Below are 14,362 nucleotides of genomic sequence, written 5' to 3' on the forward strand. Positions count from 1 at the left end.
GCGCTCTGCACCTTTGTTCCACTTTTCACGCACATTTGTCTTTGAAACCTTGTATGGTTATAGCAATGCTCACTAAACGCCGGCAATCCCTCTCCTCCTGCATCCTTTGGAATCTAATTCTTGGTCTTCATTTCTCTCACGTTGTCTGCCCTGTGTGTCACATTAAGTATGAGCATAATAATAATAATAATAATAAAGCTGCCTGGTTACACTAACTAGTGTGTCCCCGTGCTGCGGCTCTTGACGCTGTCAGTAGTAATCGGTTTGAACAGGTTAATTTATGGCTCTATATCTGAAAGAGCCATGTCTTTAATTTTTTCCGGAATAGGTTTTCGGATTGTTCTATCCAGAGGTCCTGGGAAAGAGCGTTCTAGTGTTTAGCGGCTAGGTAGCGAAAGGATCGATTTTCCTTCCCCCCCCCCCCAACCCATTCTCACTCTTTTAATTACTGGGATCTGAACCTGTCCCGACCCCCCGGGATCGTAAGGACCTATTAGGAGTGTAGGGGGACAGTAGGTTATGTAGGTACTTCGGAACCTTTCCCTGCGGGATACGTTGACTGATGCATAGAGCCTTAAAGAGAATTCTCTCCTTCACCGGGAGCCAGTGTAGAGTAGCTCTGGCATTCTTGGAAGAGGCTCTCCTGGGGAGCATCAGAACTAGGCGGGCCCGCCGCGTTCTGAATACATTGTAGTCTCTGAACGCTCTTGCCACTGGCTCCTATGTATAGCGCATTCCCATAGTCCAAGCGGGAGGTTACCAGGGCATGGACTTACATTTTCCTGGCAGCTACGGGGAGCACATCAAAGGGCTTCCGAAGGCCTTTCATTATTCCAAAGCCCTGCCACCGTCCTTGTGTGGTGGTCAAAAGAGAGCTTAGAGTCTAGTCACATCCCCAAGTTCTTCACCTGCTCACTAGGGGTGGGGGTGGTGCCCAAAGTCTGCGGCCACCACCTCAGTATATACTAATCATAGGAACCACTGAAAGTCCACAGTGGCGAGGGCCGGGGGCTCATAATGCCTCAAACTGACACCCCGCACACACAGGCAGTAGTATGGTCCATCTTGTACTCTGCTGGCTTGGGGCTGCAACACGCATCCTTTTCCCCAAACCAATTTCAGGGACTTTAATTGTAGTCCAGTACCACAATGACTGCCCTGCCCTGTTTAGCATTCCTGATGCTGTTTACTTCTCATGCCCTCCCTCATCCCCCCCGTGTCCATCCCTCCTCCCCTCCGCAGTCGTTGCTTGTTTTGGTGACTGCTAATTTTATCCAGAACAATTTCTGTGCATGTCTCTGTTCCCTGGCTCTTGCCAGTCGGATACTGTTCCTCCATGCAGGTAAACAGTATCTTATTAAGAGGAACAATGGTACTTAGCAGACTGAAGAATGAAAAACGAAAATACAATATAGGCCACAATGGGTTACTATATGAATCCACTGTCCGGACGTGGAGTTTTATTCAACAATAGTTAAGAATATAGTCAACAATTTCTGAAACAGCGGTTTCTATGATAGGGCACAAGCCTGTACCCTATATTGGGAAAGAAGTGTGGAGAACAATAAAAGTTGATCAAACAAAACAAATAAACATAAATACAGGCAAAAACTTTGAGCTGTGGTCACTTGTATGTATTATACTATGCAGCGAGTTTAACCAGAAATAGAAACCACAAAAGTTAGGCACAATGGAAAACTGTGTTGCTATTTACAAGTGTCAAACAGTAAGGTAACAGTATCTTGAGGAGAATGAGGAGTTGGAATCGCCACTTGTGAATTATAGAAACAAGGAAGGGCCATATGGGATGAGCAGGATACAACGCGTCTTTGTCCGATGCCTGTCCAAAGCCCTTTTAGTTATGCCACTGATTCAATTTGTTAAAAGGACAGGCCTGCGAAAGTCAGAACAATGACTAGTGAGTGCTTCCACTGCGCTTCTGAACGTGGGCCTCTGCAGTTTACAACTGTGCGCACATTCGTAAGGCCCTTAACATTCGAACACGAAAAATGATTTAGAAGGCACACACAGATCTATGTATTCTTATTTTTATTGCTCTGCCTGTTGGGTTTGCCATATTTAATTTATAAATTCATAAACATGTCTGCCTTCATTCGGATGAGATCAACTTCATGGAGAGATTATGTGCTGGGGTGAACGGTGGCGCTGCCTGAGATCCAGTGCTTGGCGGGTTTGTCCCTTTGACTGCTGCTTGTGGGCGCTTTGGAAAGCAGTGGAGGTCCCTGCAGAGGTCCTAAAGGAAATAAACATTTATTATGCAATGCCACAGGGTATTTTTCAAGATTCTAGTATGGCCAATCTTCTTAGGCGGTTGCAGCATTCTCTACTTGCCTTATAAGTATATCATAGGTCAAAGGTTTATGTTTGCCTTCCTACTTACATTGTGCACCACCACATCAGTTTGCAGCCTTTTGAGTTCACAAGGTGTGTGGCAGATCTCCATGTTGTGCTGCACTTTGTGGTGTTGTAAAGGGCTAAATTAAGCCATGCCATGCTGTCATTTGAAATTTTATTTTGAAGTCCCCTACAGAGTCAGCAATGTGGACTCATGGCATAAGGGCACAGTGGAGTAGTGTGGCTCACTGGTTAGAGGTGGCAGATCCGGGAGCAGAAGTCGGCCCGGGACCAGGGTTCAAGTCCCGACGCGGCAGGGTCGTGGACTTGGGTCAGCGGACTCGATAATTCTCGCTTCGGTGCTTACTCTAATTAGGGGTTCCACTCGGCAACTCTGGGCATTAGCTTGCCTAATCTCCACAACGGCCCCATCAATTCCGGGGATGCCTGGCTCCACCATGGGGACTCCCAGCATTGACCATCCCACAGGGAAATCCAGGACGGGTTCCCCAGAGTTATACAGCGCCAGGAAACCTATGGACGGGTAGCAGTGCGCTTTACAAGCTCAAATACATTTACATGAAGGTAAAGGAGTGGTGGCATTCCATGGTTTTATAACGTTGATACTTTGGAGGGGGAAAAAATCACTTAAAAAATATCTTCCATATCCGAAGTAAAAAATTTGCCTCTGGTTCAACCTTTTTAGGTCTCGGCTAGAAGCGAGCGAAGCTCGCTCTCTCCAGAGACCTATAGTTAGAGGCTCAGCATCCGAGGAGGATCGCCCGACAAACGCTGGTTCTTTTATTTCACCCACTCTCGCCTGCCTCCCGTTGATATTAAAGCATTTCTGGTGGATCGAAGCATCGAGGGAGGGAAAGTGCTTAAGTTTATTTTCTCTTCCTACAAGTACACCACATGTGATAAGCATGGGTCATTGTAGCATCACCCAAACATAGATGGTACATGCTGCTTCTGCAACGAAAGGCATGACTCAGTTAACCTGCTCCTGCATTCAGTGGTAAGAAGAGAGGAGTTGACCTAACGGCTAGGGCGCTCGACCTCGGACCTGGGGAACACGGTTCGAGTCTCGGGAATATCGCGAAAACCTCCTGTGATTCTGGGCAAATCCCCATGCCTCACAAAATGAATGTGTGTCCTTGTGTAACGTAATTGGTGCTATGTAAAGCGCTCTGAACGTATTAAAAATCTATTTACATGTGAAAATAATGTGCTTTCTTTTGATACTCCATTGTAGTAACCCCACTGGTCTTTTTCTCACTTTTGGGGCTACACTAGATAGTGCGTCCACTTCTCCTTGAGGATTCCTCCTTTTTGTATTTCAGCGGAACATAAGTTCATATTATCTCGGAGACAGACTTGGGTGGTGCCTGTCTTCCGCATGTGCGTGTTCTCGCCGACCAGGTCTGTGTGGTTAATGTTGTGCAAGCCACTCATATTATGTGTGCCTGCGTGGGTGTTCTGTGAGAACTGGTTTTATTTTACCACTTCAAAGCACGGGCCGTTTCCACCATTAGGCCAGACTAGGCGGTCGCCTAGGGCGGCAGAAGGGAGAGGGCGGCAAAAACAAGAGTTTGGGAATTCTGCTCATTTGCACTCAGCTTCCGAGGAGGACAGGCACCTGGCCGCGCGCATTTCTGCCGAAAGAGGCGATTTGCGCCGGCGCGAACGCGCTCGCAGTGGCCAGGTGCTGTCCTCCTGGAAAGGAGCCTCCCACAACTCAGAACGCTGCTCGTGCTCACGCCTGCTCCCAGGGCACGCACTCTCTCATCTGTGCGACTTGGTAGAGCAGCTTGTAGTGTTCCTCCCTCTTCTCAAAAGTACACAGGTCGCAGTCTTCTCTTTATGCAGGATGGGCGGATCGCCCGACAAACGCTGGTTCTTTTATTTCACCCACGCTCGCCTGCCTCCCGTTGATATTAAAGCATTTCTGGTGCATCGAAGCATCGAGGGAGGGAAAGTGCTTACGTTTATTTTCTCTTCCTACAAGTACACCACATGTGATAAGCATGGGTCATTGTAGCATCACCCAAACATAGAAGAAGTGTGGCTCAGTGGTTAGAGGCAGCAGACCCGGAAGCTGAGATCGGCCGTGACCAGGGTTCGATTCCCCGCCTCGGCGGGTCTCTGGCTCTAAAAATTCCACGGACTTGATAATTCTCGCTCCGGTGCCTACTCGACTCACGGGGTCACACTCTGCGACTCTGGGCAATAGCTTGCTTAATCTCCACTACGGCCCCTCGCGGCGGGATGCCTGGCTTTCACCTTGTGGATACCCTGCTGGGGTATCTCACAGGGGAATACCAGGACGGGTTCCCTAAGCAAGCGCTTAGATACCGTGTCTGTGATTTGCGCTATATAAATACATGTACATTTACATTTACATGCTGCTTCTGCAACGAAAGGCATGACTCCGTTAACCTGCTCCTGCATTCAGTGGTAAGAAGAGAGGAGTTGGCCTAACGGCTAGGGCGCTCGACCTCGGACCTGGGGAACACGGTTCGAGTCTCGGGAATATCGCGAAAACCTCCTGTGATTCTGGGCAAATCCCCGTGCCTCACAAAATGAATGTGTGTCCTTGTGTAACGTAATTGGTGCTTTGTAAAGCGCTCTGAACGTATTAAAAATCTATTTAAATGTGAAAATAATGTGCTTTCTTTTGATACTCCATTGTAGTAACCCCACTGGTCTTTTTCTCACTTTTGGGGCTACACTAGATAGTGCGTCCACTTCTCCTTGAGGATTCCTCCTTTTTGCATTTCAGCGGAACATAAGTTCATTTTATCTCGGAGACAGACTTGGGTGGTGCCTGTCTTCCGCATGTGCGTGTTCTCGCCGATCAGGTCTGTGTGGTTAATGTTGTGCAAGCCACTCATATTATGCGTACCTGCATGGGTGTTCTGTGAGGCTGGTTTTATTTTACCACTTCAAAGCACGGGCCGTTTCCACCATTAGGCCAGACTAGGCAGTCGCCTAGGGCGGCAAAAACAAGAGTTTGGGAATTCTGCTCATTTGCACTCGCTCACTGTGACAGTATCAAAGCGGTGCCAGGACTCTGCGCCCCAAACCTCGGCTCCCAGACGGGGACAGGAAATCTGCAGCTGCGGCGCACAACATGCCCTTGAGAGGCACTGGGTGCTGAGGGCAGACCTGGACACAGGACGTTGGGTGGGCCGGGCATACTGGAGGGCCACCCTGTGCAGGAGGAGACAGGCGGTGGCGCTCTGTGCTCAGCTTGAGACCCCAGGCCCACAGCCCCGCCCCCACCTCCGGGCCGCCATGGCGGAGGCACCGCTGTGCCTCACCTAGGTGCTTCTGGTGCTGGTCGTGTCCTGCGTGTCCATCATCCTGGCGTCCAACAACGAATGCCACAACACCTTTGATTAAAATGGCTGGAATGCCAGGGTGAGGTATAGTGCCTGAAACTCAACTTTTGGCCTGGGAGCCTTTCACAGGATTGGAAATGAAAGCCTGTGTCAGACTTGTCAAGGGCCTTGAGTGCACCATTCCAGGAAGCAGCGTTGGCTGGGCTGATGAGAGTTGTACACGCCATGCCGACATCACTCCCACTCCGTACCTGCGCATGGCATATTACAGGCACACAGTCGACCTTTCTTCTCTTGCTGTGTGTACTCGACCTTCCGATCCAGACTGGAAGGAACAGCTAGAAGTCCCGGGGTTAGTGGCATTTAAGAGCTGCACCTAGCACCTAGAGGCAGTGTAGCGGCTAGGCCTAGCACGCCTGGGTGTTCTTCGCATTTCTTCCATTAGCAGCACGCTCTTCAGCGCCGAGGGAACCGGTTGTCGTGGACACATGGTTCGCCTCTAGATAGCAGGCCAGGGCGGCAAAGGGATCAACTGCTCAGGTACAGCCACCCGTGGAAAAAAGCTGCATGGGTTGGCGAGTCACGCCCTGTTCACTTCAACCACCAGGGCACATCGGCACAACCTTTCCCTGTGTACCATGTTGGAGAACTGCCCATAGCCCATCCGTCATTCTCCGCATGTTCGTTTATTTTCCCTTCTTCTTACTGTGCAGCTGCAGACACCCCTCCCCAGTCTGCGATCCAGTGAGTCACATGCCTCTTTCCCCAATCCATCTGGTTCGATGTGCACTTTCCCTGCAGCTGTGGTACTTCTAGTTTTGCAATTAGGAAGCATCAGTGGGCCAGCTCTGAAGGGACGGGGAAGCCTTCACTGACTGACCGTGCACTGCAGGATGTTATTCATGATTCTACGCCCCGCCCACCAGAAGGACCCTCACTTTCAGGCACTGAGGCCACATTGCCAACCCTCGGCTCACGCCGATGAACCAAGGGAACAGTGTCAGACGCGGATTACGGGCGCTTCTGTGAAAGTGGAGCCTGCATCTGGAATTCCCTCCCTGAAACATCTGTACCCCCCTCCAATTTAATGCTCTTCACAACCCCCTCGCCCTCCCTCCAGATACTGGCGCCCGTCATCGCTTCAGCATAGCATGCAACCTTCCTGTGATCAGTGCAATGCTGTGACGTATCACACAATGAGTGTAATGAGCATGTGCTGCCTCTCTGACGGCTCTCGGGATACACTCAGCGAAAGCATGACCCCGGGCCATGTACATGTGAAGTTCTGCAAGAGCTGTATGTACCGGACTGCTCTCCTACTTTGCCTTTGTGCGTCCGCTCCTCCTTGCATTTGATGCTCAAGGCCAGCTTGCACATGCGTAGCCTGGGATCAGTGCTTGCGTTTATTCTTAGGTGCTTTGGCAAGGTGTGCGTTTAAGCGGAGGCATGGTACAACATATACCTATCTGCGGAGCGCTTCCCTCCATAAAGGTACTTGCACAAGCTTGCACTGCTAACTGTTTTCGTTGGCGAGTGTTGCTCCATTGATAGATTCTTCCCCCTGATTGTACTCGTGTTTTTCTTGCCTTCTGCCCCACTGTCCGTGTATGATTGCACTCAAGAGATTAGGGTCTGGTCTGCTGGTCACCTTCTGCACAGCCTCACTGGCACGCCGCGGAAACTGTGAGGCATCGAGGCCTAGGAGCTAGGATCAAGGTAAGAGGTCTGTGGTCACCTGCCTGCCACCCCTCTCACTACCTCACTCTCTATCTCACTACATAACAACTTCACTCTCTCTTTCTCTCTCTATTTCACTACCTCACTCACTCTTTATCTCACTACCTCACTCGCTCTCTTTCTATCTCACTAACTCACTTTCACTCTCTCTTTCACTACCTCTCTCTCTATCTCAATACCTCACAACATCACTCTCTGCACCATTTCCCCACACCCGCTCAAGTTTGTAAGGACACACCCAAGCAACATAAATTGTTTTTTCCTGTTGCACCCACCGGTCTACCTCCGACACAATAGCAAAATTGTGGGGGGCGTCGTACTGATTCCATGTGCAGGCAATATCTCTTGGTCACCAAGCAAGCGAACCCAATACAAATTTGCTCAGCCTGCGTTCCCCCAGCTCCTTTCTCAGCAGCGCAGTATGTGGACTCCAGTCCAGAGGGCACTCCAGAACCACTGAGACTTTCCAACCCGCCACTTCCCAGAAGGGGGGCAGCACTGGGCAGACCCATGCCGCATGAAAGAAATCTGCAGTCGGGAGGGCACATTGCATGTAAGAGCCTGATGCGTTGGGTGACATTCGGTGTAGGCTCTGTGGGGATAGGAAAGACACATGAAAATAGTTTAGTTGGATCATGCGCATACGGGAAGAGATTGCAAGTTTGCGGGGTCCGAGGCAGACCTCCCTCCAGTCATCTTCATCAAGCTCCTATACCCAATGTTCCCCATTTTGTCTGAGCATATCCAAGCAATCTGGGGCATGAATGATCAATGAGAGATAAATCAGGGTGCTGGCACCTTTCCCCAAGTGACCAAGGAAGATTTTGGCTTTGAGTGGGCTATATGTAGGGAGCGAGGCATCTGGGAGATGTGATTGTAGGGCATGTCGTAGCTGGACGAAGCGAAAAAGTTGTGAATTAGCTCATTCCGTATCATTTTAAACCCATTTTAAGAGTCAATAAAAAGTCACCAACTACTAAAATGAGTTTACATTGTTAAAAGTACAGTTGCAAACTCCAGTTCAGAATGTTTGCAACCGAAAAACTGCATTGTACTCTGTCCCTTTGTGCTATAATATAGTATGATAACGCTCCTACTGTACAGGGATAGAGTTCCGAGACAGATGGCCCCATGCTACCCCTGCTGTGCTGAGATTGTCTTAACAGGGGGTGTTATGGTGCCTCTAAAGAAACTGACACTCATTACGGTGGATCTTAAAATACAGGCCAATAACTAATCCCCTGTTCCTTCTTAAAACCACCAAGAAGGCAGCCAAGCTCTAGCTTTTTATATTCTAAAGTGATGTGAAGTTATGGCAGACTGGCTTGAGATGTGGTAGAGGCACTGAAACAGCGCTGCTAGATGTGCCTGTAGAAATACTAGATATTACGAACATGGAGTCCGTAATATCTTTACTACTTGAAAGGAATTAATGTAATGAAGAGTGCAAGGAGGCAACGGGAGTCCAGGGCCCCATCTCCTCCTGCAGTGACTGACTGAAATGAATGTAGTGCTTTTAGTAAGGTTTAAAGAGGGCCAGGGCCCGTTCCAGCTCATGTGACGGACTGTAAAATGAATAGATGTAACAAGTAGAGCATAGAGGCAGTGACAGAGGCGTTCAGGGCCCTGTCTCCTGCTCCAGGGACTGACTGTGAAATAAAAGCTTGTAATGAGGCCAGTGAGTGGTTGACGAGGACCGGGAGAGACTCCAGCTTTGGTGACTCGCTTTAAAATAATTCTTTGGTTTCCCTATTACAGAAGATGAGTTCAACATCGTGATGGTCCCAGACAGCATCAAAGAAGAGAGTGAAGCCTATTCCATGACTGAACAGTGCTCTGAGGAAGTAAAAAATGCCTTCTGCCCGGCAGGTAAGTTGACATATGACTATGTAATCAGTCATAGTAACGAGGAGAGCAAGGATACCACAGAGGTGACCAGTGCCCCATTCCAGCTTCTGTCCTCTGCCCTCACATGCCCTTGCCCTTTGTCCCCACTCTGTTTTTCTGTGAACCTTAGACAGACTTCCTTTCGTCTCTATGGTTGTCTCTTCCGTTATCCTCACTCCCTCTCCTCCCCTACCCCCCACTACTTTCTCTCACCTTTCACTCCTCCCCTAATTGTATTGCTGATTGTTTGATTTAATGTTAACTTGTTGATCTTTTCCTATATATTGTTGAACCACATTGTTGCACTTCCTGTCGTCTCTCCTATCGTCTCCTACCGCATCCTCACTCTATTTATGTCTCTTCCTCCCTCCTCTCTCAATGTTTTGAGACTGAACTTTTTTGTCTGATGCCCGATGGAGCTACTTGGTTTAGTTATAGGGGAGATGGGCCTTGGATTCCCTCCTTGGTCGTCACCTACCCAGTCGGTCTTTAGGCAGACTTCTTTTCGTCTCTCCTTATTGTCTCTTCCCTAGCCCCTATCCTTTTTTCCTGAATCTCTCCCCTTGCCTGTTACTCTGCCTACCCCCTGTCCTTTGTGCCCTTTGACTAAGCACTCCTTCTCCCCTTGTTGGGGAAAGATCCAATATTTATACTCTGGAGTCTCAGCGAACCCGCTGAGTGAGTCCACTGCGCCAAGGGAGCCACCCACACTTGAGGTATGGTATGGTACCCCTTGCCAAAGCACTCCCTCTCCCCTTTCTGGGGAAGGATCCAGTATGTAGGCCTTTGAGTCTCAGAGACTCCTCTGAGAGAGTCCACTGCGTAAAGGGAGCCTCTCGCAATAGAGATAGGGAAGGGATACCACTTCCCCTGGGATCACAGCTTACTGGGCTTTGGACGTTGCCTTGACTCGTCTACCGGTTTGTGTACCCGTCGCCCTTCCCCTCTTCTCCCCATGCTGTGTCTCTCACCCTCCCCTCCTCTTTCCCACCTTCTCTATCTGTCTACTTCCCCATCTCCAACCCCCCTCCCCTGAATCTCTCACCTTGCCTTCTTTTCCCCTTACGTATTTGTGCTTATTGTTTACCTCGACCTTACAAGTAACTATGTTGCCATGCTCTAATAACTTTGTAACGATGTAACCTGTAACTATGATCTGATGCTCATGTAAAGCACTCTGATACCTCCGGGTCTAGCCAGCGCTATATAAAACTTTTAAAATAAATAAATAAAGGGAGCAAGGAGGTGACTCAGGTGTGCAAGGAGGTGACTCAGGTGTCCATCTCTTGCTGCTATAACTGACATGAATGAGTGTGATGCGCCCTGTGAGATATGAAGAGGGCCTGGACTCGCTCCAGTTCATGTGACTGACTGTGAAATGAATGGATGTAATCAGGACAGCAAGGAGGTGTCCGATGTCAAAGGCCCTCCCTCCTGCAGCCAGTGATTGACTGGGAACTGGATGGATGTATTAAGGCAAGTAGGTGGTTGAAGAGGACCACAGTACACTCCAGCTGATGTTACTAACTATGAAATAATGCTTTGTTTCCCCCCATTTTACAGAAGAGTTCAACATAGTGATGGTCTCGGACAGCATCAAAGAAGAGCGAGGGGTCTATTCCATTGCTGATCAGTGCTCTGAGGAAGTTAAAAAAGCCTTCCGCCCGGCAGGTAAGCGACATTAAGCCTCTGTTTAAACTTGGTTGCGCGCATTGATGATATATCGTTCCAGCTACACCTTCTCACTACTGAACTACATGACCTGAAAGAACTCTCAAAAGATTTTTTCCCCACGATTAGCTCCCGCCTCACTTCAGCGAACCTGTACAGAGCCTCCCCTAGCGCGAGTGAACATATGGGCCAGTTTTTAACCCCTGCCGTCTCGCAAACCATTCCTTTAGCTAACGTGCCCTCCCGCCCCAGAAGATTTGAGATCTACCTGGCGTCCAATGAAATCAATGATCTTCACAACTCTTACTCTACTAGTTCCAACTCGATCCCACAGAGACAAATTGAAACCATCCATTCCAACCCGCACAGAGAACCTCCTCACAATCTTAGTCATTAATAAAGACAACCTCACGAGAGTGAACGTCATCCAGACTCCCTCCCACACTAATCCACCACAACTTAAATGTGTACTACTCAATTGCAGGTCAGCCAGTAAACACGCCACCGACATCTTCGACCTCATCCAACACATGGAATTAGACATTATTATCCTCACGGAAACGTGGCTAAATCCCGCCTCCTCTCCCATCTCACTCATGACATAATTTGGCTGGACAGAGTCCTGAAGCTGTAGGGGGTGGCCTAGCCTGTATTCATGGGGACACACTTTAGATTTCTCACTTGAAGTCCCCTTTGCCCTGCTCCTGTGAATACCTTTGTCTCAATATCTCAAGTTATAACCTGCCGATTTGCGAACTTCACACTTTTTATCACCCCAGGGAGACAATCTCCCCTTTATCGATCAACTACTCGAAATCATCACTGGCAATGTCGACTCAGCTGTGTCCCAAATCTTCCTTGGTGACTTCACGCTTCATTGGTCTAATCCGTATGACTAGGCGGTATCCTGCCTTAAAGCGTATCTGAATGATCATGAGCTGATCCAGTACTGTGACCAATCAACTCACAATAAAGGAGAAACGCTAGGCCTCATTATCTCGAAAAGGGCAGACCATCACATTGGATACCATTACTCTTGCGATTGGTCCGGCCACCATTGCATCCTCTTTTATATTAACAGGGAGTTGTTGATGAGTAAGGCTCAGCCAACAAAATCAAAGATCTGGAAAAGGGACCTCTGATCAATAAACGCAACTGAACTAGCAGCCCACTGCAAATCTGCCCTCTCCACCCAAGCTGACTTGGTTGATGTTCAATTACTCACTGACTCCTACAATTCGACTATCGTCAACATCATGGATGACATTGCACCATTACAACAACAAAAACGCTTCAACAAAAATATCCAAATCATGGTACAATGACAATTTAAACACGGAACGCCGCAACCATAGGTCTGCTGCACACTCCTGGAAATCCAAACCCTCCTTGGAACAACAAAAACTCCTTAGAGAATTTAGGAGCTTCTATAACAAACAAATCCAGAGCGCCAAGGCAGACTATTTCAGACACCAACTCAATCAAGCTGCAAACCGCCCGCAGACACTTTTTGAATTGGTCAAACAGCAATCGGTGGCAGGCCCAAACCACTCTGATTTCGGAGTCATCCCACATTCATGCGGTGATCTTGCTGCTTTCTTAAATGAGAAATCAAGACGCATCACCATTGAACCCGCCTCTAAGAAGGCTCCACTGCCATCCCTTGACCTCTTAGATAAGCGCAAACCTATCCGTCTGATCACCAAAAACAATGCGTCATGGGGCTCCTTTTGCCCATTTAGTGAAAAAGACATCAACAAGATTCTTCAGAACATCAGTCCGTCTAACCACTTCATTGACCCGTTGCCCCCCGGCCATTTACAAAGAAATTAAGAATGTACTCATCCCCACCTGGACAAGGATTGTAAACTCCTCTCTAGCACAAGGCACGATCCCAGACTGTCTCAAAGCAGCTCAGGTGTCACCTATACTAAAAAAAAAAGAACGCAGATAAAACCGATCTCAATCATTTCCGCTGAATATCTCCAACATTCCCACACTAGCCAAACTACTGTAGAAATGCGTACAATCCTAACTTTGTGCTCACATAGAGAATTTCACACTACTAGACCAACATCAATCCGGCTTCCGGAGGGGGCACAGTACCGATTCGGCTCTCACGCATATTATAGATGACATTTTAAAAATGCTGGACCAAAATGATTCCTTCCTCCTAATCCTCCTTGACCTCTCCTCCGCATTCGACACGGTTAATCACAACAACCTCCTATACATTCTGAAGAACAGGATGGGTTTATCTGGTCTGGTGTTACAATGGTTCGCCTCTTTCCTCCACCACAGATCACAAAGAGGCAAGGCAAACAACTCCCTTTCCAGTACTCATGGGTCCGCCCTATCTTCAATCCTCTTCAACCTTTTCTTGGAACCTCTAGCTAAATCACTAAATTCTACAATCATTCTCTACCATATGTACACGGGCAACACACAACTTTATTTGAAAATCTCATCCCCGGATAACATCATCTCACTAAACACTACCCTTCAGGCCACACAAAATTTGTTAACTGAGACCCATCTACTACTCAACACTTCCACAACTGAATTACTTCTCATCCCTCCCCCAAACCACATCCCCAAGCTAGACCTTTGGCTGAATCGCCTCATGGCCTTCAACTGCACCCCTCTCATCGTTGACTCAGCCAAATCTCTCGGAATCACCCTGGGCAAGCACCTAAATATGAAAAACCATATCCGCAATGTGTGTAAGGGATCTAACCATCGATAAGGACCATGAGAAGCATCAAACCATTCCTGCCACAAAAGGATTTCAAGCAGGTAGTCCAAGCACTGGTCTTGCCGAGACTAGACTACGGCAGTGCTACCCTCTGTGGCCTTCCCAAATACACCCTGGCTCCACTAAGGGCATCACTGAACGCTGCGGCCAGACTGGTCACCGGTACCAAACGAAATGAGCACAAATCCCCAGTCCTAAAATCTCTCAAATGGTTTCCCTACAAAGCTCGAATTCAGTTAAAGATTTGCGTCCTGACGCACAAAGCCCTGCATTTCAAAACTCCCAGATACCTAGCGCAGAAGCTTGAATTATCTTGTGGTGGTCGAGCCTCAAGAAGTGCAGACACTTTCCTCCTGAAACCACTCATCCTTAGCAAACAGAGAACTTGTCACCGAGCATTCTCTGGCACGGCCCCAAGGACATGGACCACTCATCCACTGTAATTACATATCTATACTTGTTAAGTAGATTTATTATGTAAGTAAGTAAGTAATCTTTATTTAGCATAGTTACTTAAAACCATTGCAATATAAAATTGATTAAAAGGAGAGAGCATAAAACTGCATTATAAAAGAATTAAGAGTTAAAAAGTTCACATTCAATGAAGTTTAAA

The 14,362-nt window shown here is 48.2% G+C and overlaps 1 protein-coding gene across 1 annotated transcript in view; it reads left to right on the plus strand.

Annotated features, from left to right (window-relative positions):
* LOC144772241 (general transcription factor II-I repeat domain-containing protein 2-like) overlaps window positions 1-14,362 on the plus strand; it is a 96,860-nt gene that overhangs the window by 48,200 nt on the left and 34,298 nt on the right. The window contains exons 4-5 of the mRNA XM_078656410.1: window positions 9,195-9,305; window positions 10,887-10,994. Coding sequence (XP_078512536.1) covers window positions 9,195-9,305; window positions 10,887-10,994 — 219 coding nt within the window. The remainder of the gene's footprint in view (window positions 1-9,194; window positions 9,306-10,886; window positions 10,995-14,362) is intronic.

The sequence above is a fragment of the Lissotriton helveticus genome, chromosome 8, assembly GCF_964261635.1.
Source record: "Lissotriton helveticus chromosome 8, aLisHel1.1, whole genome shotgun sequence".
Classification (NCBI taxonomy): domain Eukaryota; kingdom Metazoa; phylum Chordata; class Amphibia; order Caudata; family Salamandridae; genus Lissotriton; species Lissotriton helveticus.